The sequence below is a fragment of the Panthera tigris genome, chromosome X, assembly GCF_018350195.1.
Source record: "Panthera tigris isolate Pti1 chromosome X, P.tigris_Pti1_mat1.1, whole genome shotgun sequence".
NCBI classification, from domain to species: Eukaryota; Metazoa; Chordata; class Mammalia; order Carnivora; family Felidae; genus Panthera; species Panthera tigris.
In genome coordinates this window covers 26,952,850-26,975,325 of record NC_056677.1, presented here as the reverse complement: position 1 = coordinate 26,975,325, position 22,476 = coordinate 26,952,850, and the positions used below count along the sequence as shown (strand labels likewise).

The 22,476-nt window shown below is 39.5% G+C and overlaps 1 protein-coding gene across 1 annotated transcript in view; it reads left to right on the top strand.

The window, feature by feature from the left end:
- Window positions 1–22,476, top strand: part of DMD (dystrophin) — a 1,614,661-nt gene that overhangs the window by 1,120,375 nt on the left and 471,810 nt on the right. Inside the window, exon 51 of the mRNA XM_042974140.1 lies at window positions 16,065–16,254. Coding sequence (XP_042830074.1) covers window positions 16,065–16,254 — 190 coding nt within the window. The remainder of the gene's footprint in view (window positions 1–16,064; window positions 16,255–22,476) is intronic.

The window sequence follows — 22,476 nt, the reverse complement described above, 5'->3', positions numbered from 1 at the left end:
CAGACTTCTAAATACAGAGAACAAACTGAAGGTTTAAGGGGGGTGAGGGAGAGGGGAAAATGGGTGATGGGCATTGAGGAGGGCACTTGTTGGGATGAGCACTGGGTGTTGCATGTAAGCCAGTTTGGCAATAAATTATATTTAAAAAAATAATAAAAAATACCTAAATCAAGGACCACATTGAAACAGCATTTTTTATCTTCAGAAATCATGCCAATATAGAGATGAGCCGGATGCTTTACAACTTGGTGTCTAAAATTTAAAGTAGAAGTCGCTCAAAGGATTTCTAATTCAGTTTCCTCATGATTCAAGAGCGCTAGAATTTGGAAAAACCATTCTTAGGTTAGCACAAGAGGGGTTAATATTAAATATGTGAAGAATAAAATTAAAGATATTCCTGTAGCTCATTTATGATTACTTTTGCCAAACCTTGCTGTGTATATATAACCTTCCTGATATCCATAGCAGTGGATTGTCTAGATTTTTAAAAACGTGTGTCCTTTTTTCCAAATAATTTTAAAGAATGTTGGCTTTTGTGAGAATTTTTTTTTTTTCTAAAGGTCAAAACCAGTCTTCAAGGATTTAATTACTCCGATCAAAGAAAATGTGAACTGTGTTTTCTCAAGGAGAATAGGCCCTAGGAAAGTGTTGCTTACAAAATACTTAGATTGGCCACTAATTCTAAAGGAGAAAGGTATCAATTAATTCTTTGAGAAGCATTAACAGGATCTTCTTCAATAATGCCTATATAAAAATTGGGGGAAAAATTAACTTAGATGATGTTATATATAATAGATGACTACGCCAGTGTACTTACAGTCTGGACTTCTTTCCTACAAGATAATTAAAACTTGCATCAGGAACCAGACCTGAAAAATCCATCCCTCTACTATATTAAGAAAAAAATCCATCCTGGGGCGCCTGGGTGGCTCGGTCGGTTAAGCGTCCGACTTCGGCTCAGGTCACGATCTCTCGGGCCGTGAGTTCGAGCCCCGCGTCGGGCTCTGTGCTGACAGCTCGGAGCCTGGAGCCTTTTTCCGATTCTGTGTCTCCCTCTCTCTCTGCCCCTCCCCCGTTCACTCTCTGTCTCCAAAATAAATAAACGTTAAAAAAAAATTTTTTTTTAAAAAAAGAAAAAAATCCATCCTAAATCCCACGTAAATAGAACTATACTATAAAGAAAAATAAATAATTCCTCTTTAAGACTATCTGTACATTAAGGATATTCATGGGACGCCCGAGTGGCTCAGTCAGTTGAGTGTCTGACTTCAGCTCAGGTCATGATCTTGCGGTTCGTGAGTTCGAGCCCCATGTCGGGCTCTTTGCTGACAGCTCAGAGCCTGGAACCTGCTTCGGATTCTGTGTCTCCCTCTCTCTCTGCTCCTCCCCTGCTCGTACTCTCTCTCTGTCTCTCAACAGTGAATAAAAAAAAAATATTAATTTTTTTTTTTAAAGGATATTCATAATGTGGTGTCTTGAAAGAAGTGTTCAGCTTTGAGTGACTAGGGAAGCCTGCGGCAAAGAAAACTCTAAGGAACATTACCCTTACTGTGCCGCCTCTCTTATTTGTTATTTCTGACACTTCTCCTGTGCTTTTCTCCCCAAGTTGGACTCTCTCCTTATTCTTTTGTATCTCCAACTCAGCCTCCATGGCGTTTCCTCATTATTTTTGGCATTTGGCGTGGGCTCTTGTACTTTGTCAGATCTTAAATACTGACTCCTGTTCCCGTAGTCCCTCATTCCCCGTGGCTACCAAATGCCTTGTATCTCAATCCCCTCCAGAATCTTCTTGCTCTTCCTGTTCTACTCTCCTGCTCTTTTTCCTTCCTTTCTAGAGTCCTCTTTGTCTAATCTGTATATATCTCTTCTGACTCTGTGCTGTTCTCCTCTCAGAAAATGGCACATCAGCGTGTTGTGCTCTGAGCACATCCTCAGCTTAGCCACGTTCTAGAAGGTGGCCATGAAGTGAGGCTACCTTTGCTAATGGTCCGTTTTTTTCCCATAGTGTGTACCTGCTGCCTTGATCTAGGTATAAAAGTATCATAATCAAGGAATGAAAGTGCCTAAACGTTTCCTTGACTATTGTTCTTCTAGAAATATAGAAGAGAAATTTTCAACCAGATGCTTAGGCTAACACTTGTTGTCACATGAACGCGGTGCTCTTGTGTTGGCATCTTATTGGAAATTCCTTCCTCTGAACCCTGATATCTCTTCACTTTTAGTTTTCAAAGGAGCCTTACCTATCTAGTGATAAGTTTCTTTTTTTAAATTTTTTAAAAATGTTTATTTATTTTTTGAGAGAGAGAGAGAGAGTGGGAGAGACAGAGAGTGCAAGAAGGCGAGGGGCAGAGAGAGAGGGAGACACAGAATCCGAAGCAGGCTCCAGGCCCTGAACTGTCAGCACAGAGCCTGATGCGGGGCTCGAACTCACGAACCCCGAGATCATGACCTGAGCCGAAGTCGGATGCTCTACCAACCGAGCCACCCAGGCGCCCCACAAGTTAATTTTAATACATCTTTTATATAAAAGGACAGTGCCTCCTGAAAGCCGTCATTTGGAAAATATTTCGTAAAAAATACACCCAGTAGGTGTTTAGTTCCCCTGTGTAGTCCAAACTCTAGCTGTCTTGAGCTTTGTATGTTTTTTTTTAAATAGTAACAACCAAAAAAAAAAAAAAAAAAAAAGCTTATACTTCTTCATCCCCATCACAACAGGTTTGTCAGCGTTGGGTGAACTTAAAATCAAATAGTTATCGTAGAAGTTAGAAAGTTCATTTGCCCCTTCCATCACGTTTGACACCTTTTCGCCACAGCAAAATTGTAAATGTAAACTTAGTCCCTGGAAGATGAGCTGGGCCCCAATTTCCAACTAATTGGGAGAAGCGGCCCTGAGTCGAGCACTGTCAGGCTGATTTGAGTTTCAAGATATGATGATGATTATTGTGTCAAATGTAATCAAGAATGCGGGCTCTGAACTGACGAAAGGGCTGGCTGGTTTTAATTCGGGTTCGTATACGAAGCAGACCTCCGGTTCCCCGGTAGTCACAGCTGGCTGTGAAAGAGCAATTTTTAAAATACGATTTCGTTCTCTGTGGAGCAGGAAGGATCAGGGATTGGAAGCATGGGGGAGGTGCGGGGGCGGGGGAGGAATCTCCTCATTCTCTTCTTTAAAAATTCGATTTATTTTCAGTTTAATAGCTTTCGTCCTGAAATTTCCCTGTAGCTCTGTATCGATGGTTTTCATCCTTCTCAGATGCGATGCCACCCCCCGCCCCGCTTTCTTTTCTTCTAACACGTAGTTTGTAACACCTTCTTTACTCTCATAGACCAAAAGTTGTAGATAATATACCCGACCTATAGTCAAGTTTTTAAGTGATGCCCTGACTGTAATTTTTAAGAGAAATGAGTCATTTATAATGAGACAATGTACAGGGACTCACATACTGTGAGCAGCCTTGGCCATCCTAAGCGGGACTTTGCAAAATGCTGAACAACTCTTGGCATAATTCTTAACCACACAAAGCAAAAATTTCCTGGGATTTTCGTGGCAGTCAGTTACATTGCTGAAAAAAATTCAGCGTGTATTAAGTCCTTGATAAAAGTATTATCAGGGGTCCAGGTGTTTGTTAACGGGGTTTCTCCCATGCGAGTGTCCAGTGGGACATGAAGAAGTGCTGTGGGACTCAGTTCTTTGTTGTCATGAACTCTCTCCAGCCCCTCCCCGTGGAATGCCAGGAGTACCCTGCAATCACCGTTCTAGGTTAACTATCTTCCCTCAATCTCCCAGAGAGGCTCTGTTATGCGATCTGTAAATTCTGGTTGAATATTTTTCTGGACAAGAACGGATCTGTGAATTCATGATATTCTCTGAGAACCTATCCTCTTTCTCGGTGATACGGTTGCCATTTTTACAAGACTGACTGAAATGAGCAAGCATTTAAGATGTGCTAGATTGTCTAGCAAAACCTTTAAAAATTCTGGGATTATCACTGTGGCCATGATCTATTTCCACCACCTTTATTGAATGGCATGGTCTCCACAAACGATGATATGACACCCCTCCCGGAGTTATACCGATTGCCTTCCAACTAGATGTTAACAAACGTAATTAAATTCTATGTAACCATCACAGGTGATGCTATTGTCCGTCCCCAAGATATTTAAAATGACGCATGCTGCTTAGATGAAGGCTGTAAGAGAAATGGACACCCGTTTCTTGATGAGGTTAACCGGGTAATTTAGTAAAACAAACACACATCCACACATAGACAGACATAAATAAAGCCTATGTTCTTTATAGGGCCTTACAGGGCTACGTTCTTTATAGGATGCAAAGGATGTCACTGAATAGGTGGGTGTCAAGTCGTGAAAGAAGGGTCTCTGGTGCTGTGCCACAAGGTTCTGTTCTCATCCCTGCCACACTGAATGTTTCTGATAGAACAAGAGCAGAGCTATAGAGGAGATGTCCATTCACAGTTATGGGTGATACAAAGCATGGAGCGTCGGAGTATGTTGGGTAATAGAGCCAAACGGATACCTGGACGGGTTGAATTTGGAGGCCCTTTTTCAACGTTTTTTGTTTTTTTTTTTTTTTTTTTTTTTTTTGGGACAGAGAGAGACAGAGCATGAATGGGGGAGGGGCAGAGAGAGAGGGAGACACAGAATCAGAAACAGGCTCCAGGCTCCGAGCCATCAGCCCAGAGCCCGACGCGGGGCTCGAACTCACGGACCGCGAGATCGTGACCTGGCTGAAGTCGGACGCTTAACCGACTGCGCCACCCAGGCGCCCCTGGAGGCCCTTTTTACTGCATATTTCTCGGCCCGGAATCAAGCTAAAAGGCAATCAGAAAATTTGCCAGAGTATTGGATTAATTTTAACTGAAGCTATTATTTGTTATGCCCTCTGGCTTTGGAGTGCACCTAAAAATATACGTTGAGGTAACAGACTTCGAAGGAGTTCATTTTAAAAATTCCAAAGAAAATCATCATGTCGATTTGGGTCGTGACGGACGGTTCAGTGCAATGTGTTGGCCAATGAAAGTCTACCATTTCATTGTCACCACTGGTACAAAACTCGATGAACGGCACAACCTCCAAAGATTTAACATCTACACTTCCGCAAAGCAGAGCACAATTTTGGTCACAGAATTGCGCATTCTAATTTTGAAATATCTCGGTTATAACTGAGTAAGTGTCTTTTATATAATCAGTTTTCTGTAACAGACAAAAATGATATCTGCTAATAACTGTGAGGTTCAACTGAAGTCATGTATGTGAAGGCAACGTATGAACTTTCAAGAATCTACGCAAGAAGAAATTGTTAGTCAGTAAGCTTACATCAAGAAATAATTTGGACCTATGAGTTTTTTAAGCACGAGGGACGAGGACCTTCTCATTTTTAGAATGTCTGCCTGTTTCATAGTAGGTTTATTGATTTTATTTGAACTTACTGAGTGTCCATTAAACACCAGAAGCTGTGGTATGGCTCCTTGCTCTCAAGGAATTTATGGTAAGTTAATCATGACGGACGGTAATGATGATGATGAAGAAAAAGAATATAGAGACTTTTTGTACGAGGCGCATTCATGAGTAAGAGGATTCTTGAAAGCACACAAAGGCCTCAGATTTATTCCTTTCGTGTTGTAGTTTTAATTGAAAAAATAAATCCTTAATTTATGACTATTCTTCATACATTTGAATTGATCTTATAAAAGGCCATCAGTGCATTTCAAAGTGTCTAGTTCTTTTAAATGCAGTTTCTCCCTCTAGTAATTAAAAGGAAGAAAGCAACAAATTTTAAATCTTTGTTTTGATCATCAGTTTTAATTAGCTAAAGCTATTTGTAATCCTACAAATCTTATAAATCTTGTCAGATTTACAAGTCTTGTAAATCATATCTGGGCCTTTAAAAGAGGTTCAAAATTAAAAGGGCAATTTGTTTAGAATCTACCAAGACTTACTCACTCAGAGAGATTAATTCATTTCTCAGCTGGCCTTATGGAAATGTATTTATTTTACTGTAAAATTTCTAGAAAAGAAATGTATTTGATTTTCTTGTTATTTTTAATGTAAAACATTTCTCAAAAGGAACAGACTTCCTGATAATCTCTGTATCATTAGCGAACATTTATTAAGTTACCACTATAATAAGGCCTCGATCATATGCACTATGATTTTCTCTTATTTCCTAAGAAAAAAAAGATTTTATTGCTGCCCATAATGCCCTCTTTTTGAATAAAAGCCTCAATTCATTCTAATAGCTCTCTTAGATGACAGCTGGAGATGATAAGCAAAGGGATAATAATTTTTGTCTTCACGCAGATGCATGCCATAACCTAATTCATACAATGATCACAGAAAACAAAGAGCTTTTGAGAATAGTAATATGTAAATATCCATTATATTTACCTCACACGGAGACTGACAAGTCTACCTTGAGAGGTAATGCCTTAGACTGGACTGGATTTGGTGTTTCAGGTTTTTGGCCCTGATTTTGGACATCCCTCCCGCCTCTCTGAAAGTCAGGTTTTTCACATATAAAACGTTGATGATTGGGGTGCCTGAGTGGCTCACTCACGTAAGCCTCTGACTCTTGATTTAGGCTCGGGTCACGATCTCATAGTTTGGTTCCTGAGTTCAAGCCCCACATCGGGCTCCATACTGACAGTAGAGTCTGCTGGGGATCTTCTCTCTGGATGATTATAACAACCTGTCCCATTCACCTCATCCAGTTAAAGGATCAGAGGAGAAAATATATGTGGAAAAGCTTCAAAACCAAGGAGCATCGTTTTCGTGCAAAATATTATGACAACACGTGTTGAATGTGAAGGACTCTCAAAAGTGCATTTTTCACCACAAGAGAGTGCTGAGTGAGGGATTGGGTAGCGAAAGGTACAATATTTAGAAACTGTAACTTCAAGTTCATGTCAGGAATTAGGAAATTGTTTGTGTTTCCAAATTCTGTTGATCACCCTCTACTGTAAGTTCATATCATCTGCTGATAGGATTTTAATCACTTGCCTCTTTTTAAAGAGAATCTAGGGGCGCCTGGGTGGCTCAGTTGGTTAAGCATCTGACTCTTGATTTCAGCTCAGGTCAGGATTTCCCAGTTCGTGGGATCAGATCCCACTTAGGATTCTCTCTCTCTCTCTCTCTCTCTCTCTCTCTGCACTTCCCCTGCTCTTAGGCTCGCTGTCTGTCTCAAAAAATAGACTTTAAAAAAAATAAAAAGAATTTGTATGCTTGACTTTTGGTCTTAGAAAATCGAACTAACCTACCTTACTGTCTTCAGAATATTATGTATCAGTGTCTGACAACCTGTTCTGTTTTTCTCTAAGTGAGGAGGACAATGGGTATTCGTTTGACCGGACAGTCTTTTAAGAGACTCGAGAGATGATGCTAGGCTTGCCTTTCTGATTGGTTACTACACTTGTTTTCATTTATCCTTTTCGAAGAGAAGAGAGTTACTCAATTTAGCTTATCAACATCAGGAAATCCATCTTTTAAAGAGATTAACGCTACAAGTGATGAAAACCAAAGACTCACCTTAAAGACACACATTATACACATCACTGAGAATTTATTGAGAGTACAAATGTCAAAAACTGACGTCTGTGCTCCCCCGCCAAAATGTAACAAGTAGACAGAGTCTGGGGATAAAGAAGGAGGATAGTTTATCACTTTGCCAGGCAAAGGAGGCTGAAGCAGGCTAAGGCCTCCAAAACTGCCAGTAATACCTCTTACTCCTGCCCGGGCTAAAAGGCTGAGGGGTTTTATAGGAAAATACAGGATCTGGGCGGTTTCGATAGGAATCTGGTCCATGCTGCCAGCCGTGTTTGTCACGTCTTCAAGGTGGTCTCATGACGAGCACAGGCGCCGGCGGGCCGAGTCTCCTTAGGAAATATACACAGAGGTCAGTGAGATGTCAATATCGATACCGAGTTCCTGGAACAAAGGATGCTGTAGAAAAACAAGTGAAGGGGAGGGGGAGGCTTCGAGAATAAAGGAGAGAAAAATGTGTTCAGTTTAAAGTCAAGCCTTGCCGAAGCACTAGTGTGTCCATCTTAATTTCCACCCATCTTTACGTTTCTCTAGCAGTTTCTAAAATTGTGTTTAACTAGAAGCCAAACCCCAATCTAAGTTTGTATTGATCTGGAAGGCAGTATTACCACATTTTTTTTTCTAAAGATCTTTTATAGTTCTCTAAATATCTGGAATAATACTTGAAGTCTCTGTATATGAACCAAATCAAACATTATTTTTAAACTTCCCCAAATGGTACCTTTAGGTATTATATCAGTGGAAAGATATTAACTCTAGACCTTAGACTGAGGGTGTTTGTCTCTTTCTTAACAATCCAAGATAAGAAAAAATATATATCTTGAGTATTTCACCTGTGCATAATATTTTGTATACTTCTTTTACCAACTAATTTTTTTTTCAGTGCTACATGACAGAAACAGAAATCAAATGAAGTGAGTAATGCAAAGAATAGCAAAGTTTTCTTCTCAGAAACGTCCCGGTGCTTTTAGGGAAAGTATAATGGTTGTTTCCATAATGATACACTGTACAAATCCCAATTTTTAAAATGCCCATAGAGTGAAAAAAAAAAGATATGGAATGTGTATTTTAAAATTCCTTGCATGACTGATCATGCCAATACTCTCTTACTATCTAAAGGTAAACTCTCCCTGATAAATGTTTTTTCACTGAAATGTCTGTACCATTGAAGGAAGTTTAAACAGATAGCTTCAAAGCTGCGGTTTATCTTTAGGGGATTAATCTTTGTGTGTGTGTGTGTGTGTGTGAAACTGTGTTGCTTCTGCACATGTTGAAAAGTCATCCTGTGTTGTCTGGGGTGAGGAAAGATGGGAATGAGTTTTCTGAGAACTAATCAGAAAATTGGGAACATTTAGGTCATGGTTTCCAATTAACTCTGGAGAGTTTGAGTAATTTAGTACCAGGCCTCAGGAGAGAGGGGATGAAAACCTCGTTAATTCATATGTCTGTGAACAGCAAACCAGCAAATTTGCGTTGAAAATGGATTTTGTGTATATGTGTGTTTTGAAGCAAACTCCAGCTAGATCTCTGCTCTGGTTAGGGTGGGAGACAATCTTTCCATGTCTGTATTCCCTTACGTGTAGGTTTTTTCATGTTTCAATGACTCTGCTTATGGTAAAGTAACAAGATAGTTAAATCCGTACTCCAAAATGAAGGCCAGGATTCAATGGCATAAGCTTCCCCGCGTTTTTCTTTATTTTACTACAATAAACACATCAGAGGGATGTAGGCACCAATATCCATTTTCAGAGTTGGAAAAATTTCTTTTCTAGGATGAGAGGCTTGGGCTCTAATCCCAATTGCTTCCCTTGTGTGCAAATTTGGAAAAGTCATCCAGGCCTCTCAGAATGAATCTCACCAACAGCAAAATGAAACCGGCAAGAACCTGTACCGTGTATCTAAGGGGTTTCTTATTTTTATGAAAATCAATTCAATTAGGCAAACTTGTATTGAGCATCCATTACTGTATGTTGAGATAAAACCTGCTAGAAGATCTCCCCTTCCTTTGGTAAGCAAAGGCCAAAAAAATGTTTAAAGCTAGATTTATCATTTGTTAGGCAAATTGAGATCTAAGTTCATAATACATTTGAGCTAGTGGTAGGGAATCCACATGAATTAGAGGCTTAATCATACTGTGACCATAGTTAAGTGTTTACCTGTCTCTTCCACCAGAATTGAATATATTAACTGCCAAAGCCCATGTCCGCGTCTCAATGACTTTTGTGTCGCCATCACCAAGCATAGATCCTGGCACATAATACACATGGAACACATGCAGAGATGACTTCATGAGCTGTCGGTAGGCATGCACAAATAACAATGAGGTTCAGATTTTAAGACAATCTGTGCAGAGGTTAAAGCCTTTGCGGAGGAATGAAATATCCAACTGGAAATGTACAAAGAAAAACAGAGGCAGACTGTAGGTAGAAAAAAATGGCAATACCTTCTAAAATGATGAGAGAGTAAACCTGAATATATTTTATTTATTTATTTAGAGAGAGAGAGAACGCGTGCATGCAAGCAGGGGAGGGACAGAGAGAGAGGCAAAATCAAGAGTCCGACGCTTAGCTGACTGAGCCCCAAGTCTGAATATATTTAAAACATGTGAAGAGCCATATGGGTGTTAGCTTTAAAAAAAAAATGTGTTTTCTGTGCTGTACCTGACAGCCTTGATCTCTTACTCTATGCCAATAGTTAAAAGAACAGAGTATATTTCTCACTGGGTAGCTCAATAGCAGAGGAGGAGAGACAAACATACTCTGGCTGCCGCATGCTTCTGCGGCCATATTTCTAGGTAGATGTTGCCCTGAGCCGCAGTGTTGGACCTGTGGCCAGAAACGTACTGATGGGGTACTAGTCCAAGCATTATTGGAGGACTTTGTTTAGATTCATGCTTCTCATGAGTGTACATTACTAATAGAATTGCTAGAGATTGAAAGGAACCCTTTCTACAAACTGCTGTATATCCACAGGTGATACCGACTCTAGCTGTCCCTTGAAAACTCAATGGAAAGTCATTTTTAAAAATCACAGTGTAATTTCGTTACCAGCAAGTCGGTAGAGACTGTTACGGTTACCGAGAAATTGAACTTCAGGTTAAGTTTGCTTCTGTGACTAGTGTTGGGCATTGCTAGAAACCTTGGGTCCCAAGCCCAAGTACCGCGAAGGTGCTCAGTCTCTCAGCCCTACATCTGACAAACAAAAAAGGGGAAAGAAGTGTCATCCTGTAATCATTCCCTAAAAATATCATAGGAAATGATAGTGGTTAAATGCAAATAAGCCAGGAAGGAGAGCTTCGGAGTGTTTTGTCTGGTTACTCCTTTACAATACCAAGCCACAGACGGAGGTGTTTTTTAGCAAAGACTGAGTGCTGCGAATTTCCTCCAATTGTCACACTCAGAGAAACACCAGGCAGAATAGCCTCCTGTGTCAGGTTGAGCCTTTCCCCCTTAAAAATATTCGATATGTTTCTTTCTGTTTGATTATATATATAATACATATTTTAAAAGTTTATACATAAATGTATATGTACCTACATTTATATATATACAATCCTGCAGTACAGTGCACTGATAAAGTATTGTCCACCCGTGTATCTAATAGTGGAATATTGCGTATACATTAATTAAGCTCTACAGCCTTACTTGGGCAAGTAGTTAAGTTTCCCTTTCCTCCTTTGCTCTTTATGTATTAGGTTGACCCATAAGAATTTGCTGATATGCACCTTAATGGAAAATCTGGAGTCTTAGAGATTTATTTGGAGATACCCTGACAGGTGTGTGGGTGTTTAGAGACAGATCAGAGTATTACTTGTCTGACTGCCTCATTGATAATCGGTTCTTAAAAAGAAAATAGAAGGGCACCTGGGTGACTCAGTCGGTTGAGCATCTGACTCTCGATTTCAGCTCTGGTCATGATCCCAGGGTCAAGGGATCCACGCTCAGTGTGGAGTCTGCTTATGATTCTTTCTCTCTCTCCCTCTGCACCTCTCCCCCACTCACCTCTCCCCCTCTCTAAAAAGAGAGAGAGAAGGAAAATGGAGATGCTGAAGACATGTCTTCTGTGATTCTTCCCCTTTGCACAGAATTATCTCTAGATGAGCACCATCTTGGGCAGCTGTGGAGTTGTACTAAGCTCTATAGCCATAGCACTTTGTGCCTTCAGTAGGTTCTTGCTTCTAACTGGTGGTGATGCAAGTCTCCATTATCTATAGATCTTCTTAAAGAGCAACCAAACGTACAATATCCCTTCAGGCTCATTTCCTAGGTGTGAGAATCCTTCGTCCTGTCCTGTTTTTGAGACTACAGTCTGTGCAAGCAGTTGTAGATTTCTGCACATAGATTTCTAAAGCATGTGTATGTTTAAAATCTTTCTTTACTGTGACAATTCAGCATGTGAATTTCCCCAGAAGGCAGGCTCTGAGAAATCGATTAACCTGCAGGAATTTTATTGGCAAGTGCTCTGAGGATTAACACCTGTGAGGGAAGGCAAGGGAAGGAAGCAGGACAGGGAAGAAGGAGAAGCTGGGCTTCATTGTGGTTGCAACCACAGCACCGATCCCCAGTGCTCCCCCAATCTTCCTGAATTGTCCTGAGTTGGAGCGAGGGCACCAGGCTTTTATAGCCCGCACACTAACCAGTCGTTGGTGCATGCTGCCTCCAGCAGCTTCCTCAGAAGCTAGGGCAAACAGATGGGTCTCCAATGGCAGTGAACCTCAAAACTTTAGCATACACCCAAATCACCTAGAAGGCTTGTTAAAACACACATCACCGGACTCCACATGCAGAGTCTCTGATTTAGTAGGTCTAGGGTAGGGCTTGAGAATGTGCATTTCTTGTAAGTTCTCAGATAATACTGATGCTGCTGGTCTATGGGTCACACTTCGAGAACCACTCTACCACACCGCTCATATTTCCACACTTGACAACGGTATATGGTGCCCTCCGAATAGAAAGAAAACCTTTGAAAGTCACCATACCGTTCCCTACTCCACCAGATTCTCAGCTAGTTTTGTACATTAAAAAGCTAGAAAAACTGATAATTAAAAGTCGTTATAGAAAAAAGTACTGAACCTCTGCAGTAGATTACATTTGTAAAGTATTAGTACTATCACTGAGACCCAGTCATTGTTACTTTCAAAGCTCAGCCAAGTTTTCGCCAGGGTCTGTAATTGGGCAACCTGGACAAAGGCATTTACAGAATCATCCTGTCCAAAGTCTTCCCTTTTGTTCTAAAACGATCTTTTAAATTTCTTTATGATTCTCATCATTTCTACACTTTTTTATTTATCATAAAAGCCACTTAAAGCCACGTGGCTATGGAAAATTAAAAAATATGAGATACAGTCAGAGCTCTTTTGAATGCACAAATATGGCGTACAAGTACCCTGATTCATTTCTAGTCTAGACTTGGCACGATTAAAATTTAGGAATTCGGTGCACATAGATTGATCTCAGGATAAAGGATGTCGCCTTAAAACCGCCTCGTGACCAGGAACCAACAGTCTCACCTCTGATCAAAGGGGCTGTAAAAGAACTCATTTGAAGAGATTGTCTGCTGTTGTGGCCACTGAATTTTTTTAACGTATTTTCCAAATTAGAAAAGATTCAGCCTGAGGTTGTCAATATTTCAGAGCGCGAGGGTATCGTTAGGAAAATGGTGCCTCACTGTCCTGAAAGAGTTACTATTCTTCCCTAAGGGCCTAATTTACAAAGCAGCAAACTCACTGGTAGGATTTGGCTGGAAATCTCACTGTCTCAGTGGAACCCTTTCATCTGATTTATGTGCATCGTATTTTACCAATAACTCTTGGAGAGTTATTTACTAGTTACTTTTTGAGGAAGCAGAGGGTAAGTGGTGCTTTTAGTTTAAGAATAGGGGAGGTTCATGAGCAGCTCGTGACGAAGATGCCGCTGAGAATAAAACACACAGTATCTAATTCTCCAAGCTTCACTCTGCAGTGAGAGTTTCGTACTTGTCCTTTATTTGCTATGAAGTCGGAGCATGTTAAAAAAATATGTCATTGTCTAGCCCTGCATTTGTCTTCTGAAATGTGACAGCTTGTTTCTATCCCAAATTTTAGGCTGGAGGTGGAGTAAGTTTTAGTGATTTTTTACTGTGCAAGCCAACCTAGAAATACTAGCTTGAAGCGGACGAAATGGTCCCTTTCGTAGGTCAGAAATGGTCAACTGTGAGCTAGTTACGCCTGTTTCAACCTGTCCATTTCATGCCAGATTATAACATTAAGGTTCTCAGCGCCGTGGTGATGGTTCTGAGTTTTTAAATCATACCGAATGGAAAGATAAATAAACAATGATTTTGGTATTTCTCCCTCCACTGATAGCTTGAAATCTAGATAAGCGGGGAGCAAGCAGTCCAGGTCAGCCCCTGAACTACCCAAGGTTTCACTCATTCGCCCAAGCCGAACACCCAGGTACCTTTCAGCTGTGTGGTATTAAAGTTTATGTAGGGGTTGATAAATAGCTCAGCGCAATGCTTCCTTTTTTTCCAATAGCTGCATCCTCATAAACCTATCCTCCCCTCCGCCAGTTAATGCAGACAGAAGATTTTTATCCAGTGTGAGCACCGAAACTCCACTGTGGAAGACTGTATGTTCAGCAAAAACCTCACCCATGATGAATAAACGGCTCTTCCGGGGGCTTCGCTGCCGCTTGCTCCGCAGGAGTTGTTTATTGCCTGGTTTGCACATCCCATGATAAAGTTGCTGCTGAAATAAATTGCAGTTTTGCATAATTATTGACAATCACATCCTAACAAGCAGTGTGTATCGTATTCAAGTGTTCGATTTTTTCAAATCCATTTTTAGCTTATGTTTAATCCCAGAAAGTGTTTGTGTGGTAATAGAAGGCAAATACGGCATTTAAATAGAGTACTAATTTCCTCATTGCAGACAAAATTTACCTGAATCTTTTTAGATGGGACTGTTACTGCCGAAGGCACTTTTCCCTCCAAGCTGTTATTATGTAGATTTTTGCAGAGGGCATATGTGTGTGTGTGCACAACACATGAATTTTATATATATATGTATATATATGTATATGTATGTGTATATATATGTGTATATGTATATGTGTATATGTATATACACACATATATGTATATATGTATATATATGTATACATATATGTGTGTATATATACATACATATATGTATGTACATACATATATGTATACATATATATACATATATACATATATGTGTGTATACACACATATATGTATATATGTATACATGTGTATACATAGGTATATGTATACATGTATGTATGTATATATACATATACATACATATATACATATATACATATATATGTATACATATATGTATATACGTATATACGTATATATGTATACATATATGTGTATATATACATATGTATATATGTATATGTATATAAAATCAGAAAATATGATTTTTTTTTAGATTTGTGTATCATTGGGGAATTTGGTTCACCCCTTCCAAAAGATGAGAAGAAAGGGAATAGGATGTGGGCCAAGGGAACGGACATGTTTGAGTAACCCTGATACAGAGTGTAACTAACTGTATGTAGCAGGCATACCACACAGTCGGGAGGGAATAGTGGGATTTGAACCCAGATCTGTCAGGTTTTTAGGCTCTGCTTTTTCCCTTACACATGAGATTTTTCTTGAGGAGAGTATTCCAAGTTGTGTGACCATCAGATAATGAAATATAAAGCTAACACCCTAGTTGGAACTTGCAGAACACAGTAGTGTTATGCAAAATGATATTTTGTGCAATGGTTTCTATGAAATGTGTCATTTTTCTACTTTTCTTTCTTCTTTCTGTTCTCCTTTGCCCTGCAGTCCCCTTCTCTGTCTGGTTCCCTCCGTTGTTCAACTTTCTGTTCTAGCTTTGCATTTTCTTGAGCTTCTTCCTTGCCTACCTAATCCTGATGTTCTGCCTCAGGTGACATCAAAGATAACCATGGTGTAGGGATTTGGAGGCTTCATCTATAAAGATGAGCTTACGATTTTGCAGCATATGAAAATAAGGTGTCAAAATTGACCAGTAAAAACTATCAAGTTACAAAAAGATTGTTTTTGCAAGCTCTTATGTGAACTTCCCAAAGTCCAAAGTGTGTGTGTATGTGTGTGTGTGTATACATATACATATATACATATATGTACATACACACACACACACATCCAGTAGGAACACCGAAACTACACTGTAGAAGACTGTACGCTCAGCAAAAACCTCACCCATGATGAATAAACAGCTCTTCTGGCATGTGTGTATACGTATGTATATATGTACATATGTATGTCTGTGTGTGTGTATACACACATATGCACACACAGGTATAGTTGCTGTTGCTTTTAAGAGGACTTTTAGCAATAACCCACCCCTTTGTTGGTACGTGACAATTTAGTCCCTTTATCTTTGCTCTTTCCATGGGGGTCCCTGGGTACACCCTTCGATAACTGAGGAGAACTGCATCTGGACGTTTGTTCCTTTGCAGAGTGAGTGAGCAAGAGGCTGCTCTGGAAGAAACCCATAGATTGCTGCAACAGTTCCCCCTCGACCTGGAGAAATTCCTTGCCTGGCTTACAGAGGCTGAAACAACTGCCAACGTGCTGCAGGATGCCACCCATAAGGAAAGGCTCCTGGAAGATTCCAAGGGAGTAAGAGAGCTGATGAAACAATGGCAAGTAAGTAAAGCTTTTCTACTTGGGCCTCTTGTGAATAATCCATATGAGCAATTAATGGCATCTGTTCTTGTAAGCGATATGCTGGGGACAAAGTGAAATCATCGTTTCGCATGGCCTGATGTATTTCCGCATTTGGGCAAGAAGAGACGGGGCAGAGGGAGAAGGAAAAGTCAGTTAGTATTTCATTTAACATCCCAGTCTTCTAAATGGTGCACATTCTGGACCAGGAAAAACCCGCACTTAAAACCAGAGCTTTGGTCAGGGAGAAATTTTGCTCAGAGACATAAATGGGAGATTGGTTTATTAAATTGAAAAAGTTGCCATTTTGGAGTGTTTATTTAATATTTTACAGGGAAAGCATCTGTATGAATTGTCTGTTTTATTTAGCGTTGCTAACTAAATCAGTTTCCCTTCATTACTTTCAAATACATTTTGAAATGTTAATCTGGCATTTTGTAGCCTTCTTCCTAACAGGATCTGTACAAAGAAAAATGAGATGGGTGAATTTGTCCTAGTTAATGATCAGACAATTTTCAGACCATTGTTTTTCCTAGAAACAAAAATTATTGCTATAAAGTTTCATATGCATCGACAGTGAAAACAGAAGTTTAGGGTAGTTTGGTTTAAATGTAGTCTTGGTGAGAGTCATATTCTTTAGTTCAAGGAGGCTCCTTAAGTTTATGCTCAGTGCCTGATAGAATTTTCTGAACTCTAATGGAGTTTTGTTATGTATAGCTGAGTTTTCTGACTTGTAAGAACTTTACTACTACCTCAAATAAACTGTAGAGTGTTAAAATAATATGATCAAGTTTTTGGACTACATTTTTTGTATATTTAAATTATGATGAAAAAAGTGATAGGATATCCTAGGTTGAAAAATAATTCCTCAAATCATAATAAGCAGTGTTTCTTCTCCTCTCCCTTTCCTTCTCCCCCGCCCCCCACACCCCGTCCTCCTTTTGTTTCTGTTTTGATAGATTACTTGGCATCCTTTCCTTAGTTGATGATAGTAGCAATTTATAGTGTCTCAGATTCCTCATTTGTTCGTTCCATTCTCCTCAGACCCCACTTGCTTCTCTGCAATGTGTGTTGAGTTAGTTTGACCATGGGAAGTAGGTTGTTTCACGCAACGCCTGACTTTATCTTTGTAGATATACCCCATGGCTTCAGAATGTAAAAACAAGGCAAAGTTAGATTTTTTTTTTTTTGGTCACTCTTAGATGAATGGTTAGAAAGTTTTCTACTGTAACTTATTTGACTTATGATATTTCATAAATAAAATTTTATTTCTCCCTTTATACACCCATAAAGCCACCCCAGAATTTTTTTTGAGAGGGAGAGAGAACACAAATGGGGGAGAGGGGCAGAGAGGGAGAGGCAAAGAGGACAGAGAGAGAATCCCAAGCTGGCTCCACACCCAACATGGAGCCTAACGTAGGGCTCAATCCCACAGTCCTGGACTCCATCCCACGACTCTGGGATCATGACCTGAGCTGAAACCAAGAGTCAAAGCTTAACTGACTGAGCCACCCAGGTGCCCCACCCTAGAACTTTAATAAATACATGGGCTCACATATTCTCACCAGCGGCAGTAGATAAATAATAAAACTTTAAGTGGATTTTTTTTTTAGCAGATACCCTTGAAAATAAAGAATAATCCAAAAGATAATTTTATAATAAATATTCAATAAAACGCTCCTTAAATTAGTGAACAAGTCTGATCTGTGCGAAAGTACGTCAATGTATCTCCCATATATTTTTATCTGCATTAATATACAATGAAAATTCTGAGACACTGCAAGATTCTGAATCATTAAAGAAAAAAATTGCCATGTTTTTCAACTATATTCACTATGGAGGAATGGAGAATAAACTACATTTTGCATTTAGCTCTCTGAATTCTCTTTCAAAAACAGTTGGAAGTTATGTGAAGGACATTTTCTTAGCTTATGCTGTATTACTCATAAAAGGCATTTATTATTAAAAACCATATTAAACTCCCTTAGAATCCCCCAAAATCTTAAACATATCATTTTTCCCTTAACTATAATAGGACTAACTAAGATTCCAACACTATTTTAAAACAGACAATTTTCTCATTGCCTCTGTGTTAAATTGGGTTTTCTATAAATTCCAGTTGCCTGAGGTTGAAACTACATTTTATGGATAGGAATGACATTTATAGGGAGCGCTGATTTTCAGTTAGATGGCTGGATAACGGTCTTTTGATGAAAGATTTGGAGATGTCACGGAAAAAAATGTCAACTACTACTAAGTGGTAGAATTGAATTAAGATACTGGGGTTTAAAAGCAACAAATGGAAATGCCAACCTTGAAAGCAAATATAACCACATACCTTAGGAGATTACATGCAATTTCGGTATTTCAGCTAAACGGGAGTCTTTGCTTTTTTTCCTCCCCGCCCCCCTTCTGAAGATTTTTTTTTTTTTTTTATATCTCGAACAAAAGGAATTTTCTATAATATGTGTGAAGGAAAAACGTGTAATGATATGCCTTTCACTTTGTTTGAAGAAGCTGGTAGCATTATGTTCATTGTTTGATTCATGCTGTAGAGCGAAAATACTTCTTACATATTAAAAAAGGAAACTCCAAATGCCTAGCCAGAACATCAGCTCTCCCAGCAGATTCCAGTCCACCCCAAAGCACTGATGTTTCACTTCGTACAAATACTGCTGAATGGATACAGGGGGGCGAAAACCTTCCCCAACAGGCTTTGCTCTGTCACCGCTTCTGCATATGGAGACCCCACAGCTCTTGCTAGACTGAGTATCACTGTTGTTTACAATGCACTTCCTAGGATATTTAATTCTCTCAGCAATAATCACGATTCATGGGTTCTCTAAGAATACATGTTTTATGAAGCATGTGCTTCCTGAATGGAATTAATCTGAGTAATTTCGCTCTGAAAGCCATTACGATTCCTCTCTTATATTGGAAAAAAATGCTTATTTACTTTTCTTACGGAAAGCAGGGGCATGGTAGTTGTCCTCATACTTAAGGATGAGGAGATTTTTCTTATAAATAGTATTATTTACGAGAGTCTAACTGACATTTTAAAGGCAATAGGTTTTTTATCATGTTTATAAATATAAATCTATAAATATTTGTGAGAGAGAAAGAGAGAGAGAGAGAGAGAGTGGAGGAGGGGCAGAGAGAGAGAGGGAGACACAGAATCCGAAGCAGGCTCCAGGCTCTGAGCCCAACACGGGGCTGGAACTCACGAACTATGAGATCATGACCTGAGGTGAAGTCAGACGCTTAACGGACTGAGCCACCCAGGCGCCCCTAGAAGCAATGTATTTTTGTAGAACATCATATAGAACCCTGAGGGGTGACAGTTTGAGAATTCTTACGTTGCAAATTTCTCCTTTAAATGAAGAACTATATCCATAATTGAATCAGAGTGTTACTGTGTCCAAAACATTTCGGCCCCAGAGAATTCATAAAGATACCCTCCGTTCTGAGTTCTAACATCAAACCATGGGTAACCAATTGAAAACGGGGCCTCTGTATCTTTGCTAATATTTCACAAGATGTCCACCAATCTTAACTGGTTCTCTAAGCACCTCTAAGAGATCGTTGTAATACCAGCTTGTAAAGAAGGTGTGTAGCTACGGGTATTTGGTGGGGAGAGATGGTCATAAAGGTGTAATAAGGATCTTTTTCTCAGCACGAGAAACTACGGAGCAATTAATATTTGAGCTTCCTTTATCTGTGAACTGGCTCTTATCTCAGGTCATAGCTATAAACTCAACTTATTTTTTTTTAATGTCTATTTATTTTGAGAGAGAGTACACAAGCGGGGAAGGGGCAGAGAGAGAAGAGAGAGAATCCCAAGTAGTGCTCGGACACCGGCTCGCACTCACGAACCGTGAGATCAAGACCTGAACCGAAATCAAGAGTCGGACACTTACTCGACTGTGCCACCCAGTGCCCCTAAATTCAGTTTCTTCTCTAAGCTCATTTGTTTTACCCGTATCTCCTCCCCGACCCCCATCATAAAAATTCTCTTCTACCAAGCAAAACATTTCCGGAGAGACTAGTTTGATAAACTTTGAGTTGTACATCAGCGTGCACCTGTAAATTGATTAAGAGAGCTTAGACTTCTAATGCTATTTCGATTATTGAAATTTGGGAAATAGCTCTTTCACTGTGTTTCCCAAAAAAATCTTGGCCCACTGGTTATTTCCAAAGGAAGAAGGAAGAATGCAATCTTAGTAACACAATTAGTATTCTGAATAAATTGGATTGTCATCTTTCTTGGGACATCTAAGAATAGAGAGGTAATCTGAGGATCCCTAATTCTAAGAAAAGGAAACCCTCTGTGTATTCATTTCTGTTGCTATAATTTGAACTGAGTTTTGTGTTTTCTGTTTTTTGGTTTTTTTTAATCTTTCTACTTCGGTGTCTAAAGCATATGAAGCTTAATCTTGATGTTTTTCTTTTGCCTGGTGATGACTGCCTGCTGTTTTGGATATGTAAAACTTTTATATATATTATTTCCTTAGGGACTTTGATTAATCCATGAAATCTGTTGTAAGCACCTGTTAAGTGCTTAGCATGGTGTTAGGACTAACGTAAACACTATTACACAGATGCTTTTCAAACACAGTTCAAAGTATTAGGTTGTGTAATCAATTTAATGAGTATCAATGCACATTTTATTGTGTGTGTTTTTTTTTACTTTTAGTTAATCTATTTTAACCCAAAACCCTCAGTTCATTCTTTTCTTCCACCCCTTACCTCTGATAACCACCAATCTGTTCTCTGTATCTGCGAGCTAATTTTGTTTTGTTTTTTAGATTTCACATAGAAGAGAGATCGCATAGTATTTGTCTTTCTCTGTCAGATTTATTTTACTTAGCATCACAATTTTTAAATAGAAAGGATTAAAATTAACAGAATAGAATAGGAAATAACAGAGTCCATCAGTCACGAGTAAGGGTAGTATTGTTTTATGAAACTTTGATTTCAGCTGTGTGTGTGAGAGAGAGAAAGAAAGAGAGAGAGAGAATGAGAATATGCCCACTGAATACACTCAGAAGCCTCTATGTTAGAATATGATATCTGCCTTTGGAGCACTTATATTCCAGAGGTGAAAAAACATATGCTGAGGCAAATTATAGTAGCGTGATGAGTGTTATAGTACAGGGCCAGACCAGGTCTAGGGAAAACAGATGATTAAGCTTAAGCCTTTCGGAGAGGCCATGAAACTCACATAGAACAGTGTTTTCCCATTCTCCTTCTATATTGGAGGAGCTCTTTTAAGAAATGCTACTTCCTTGGTTCCATCTCCTGGAGATTCAAATTGGATCGATGGCGGCATGTCCTGTCCATGATTCTCATGTCTAGCCGACGTTGAAAAGTTCTGCTCAGAGAATGTTGGAAGAGTGTGTTAGGACTTAGCTACCTGCACAGAGTTGAAAAGAGAATGTTTGGCGGAGGCGATAGCGTGTTCAGAGTCCTGGACGTTGTGGCAGTTTGAGAATCTGAAGGTACTTCTGTATGACTGGGGTATAGTTGTAAGAATGGACATTGGAAAGGTCAGCTGGGGTTAAATTATGTAGAAAAACAGCAGGGTCCAGTAAATAGAGTATGGGCCTTATAGGCACAAAGACCACTTATCCTACCATTTGTTGCCTAACCTCTAAGTCTTAATTATATTTTTCTATACAAATTCACGTGATTTTGTGAAGATTAAATAATACGATGCATGTAAAATTCCCACTAGAGGGGCAGAGTGTTGGACTCTGAGGGCTCAGTATGTGTAAGCTGCCTTTCTGTCCCTCTTGCCACCTACCTTTAAGAGTTTGGACTTGAGGGGCACCTGGGTGGCTCAGTTGGTTAAGCGCCCGACTTCAGCTCAGGTCGTGATCTCACGATTTGTGGGTTCGAGCCCCACGTCAGTCTCTGTGCTGACAGCTCAGAGCCTGGAGCCGGCTTCCGACTCTGTGCCTCCCTCTCCCTCTGCCCCTCCCCCGCTTGCACTCTGTCTCTCAAAAAATAAATTTTTAAATAGTTTGGACTTTATGGGAAGTCACGGCATAGTTTTAAGCAAGGAAGTGGAATAACCAGACTTAAATTTTTTTTTTTTTTTAAATCAGTCCGGTAGTTGAGAGAATTAATTGGAAAGATATAGAACCTGTCCAGGAACATCAGAAAGTTCTTCCTGTACTATTCCAAGTAAGAAATAATAAGCAA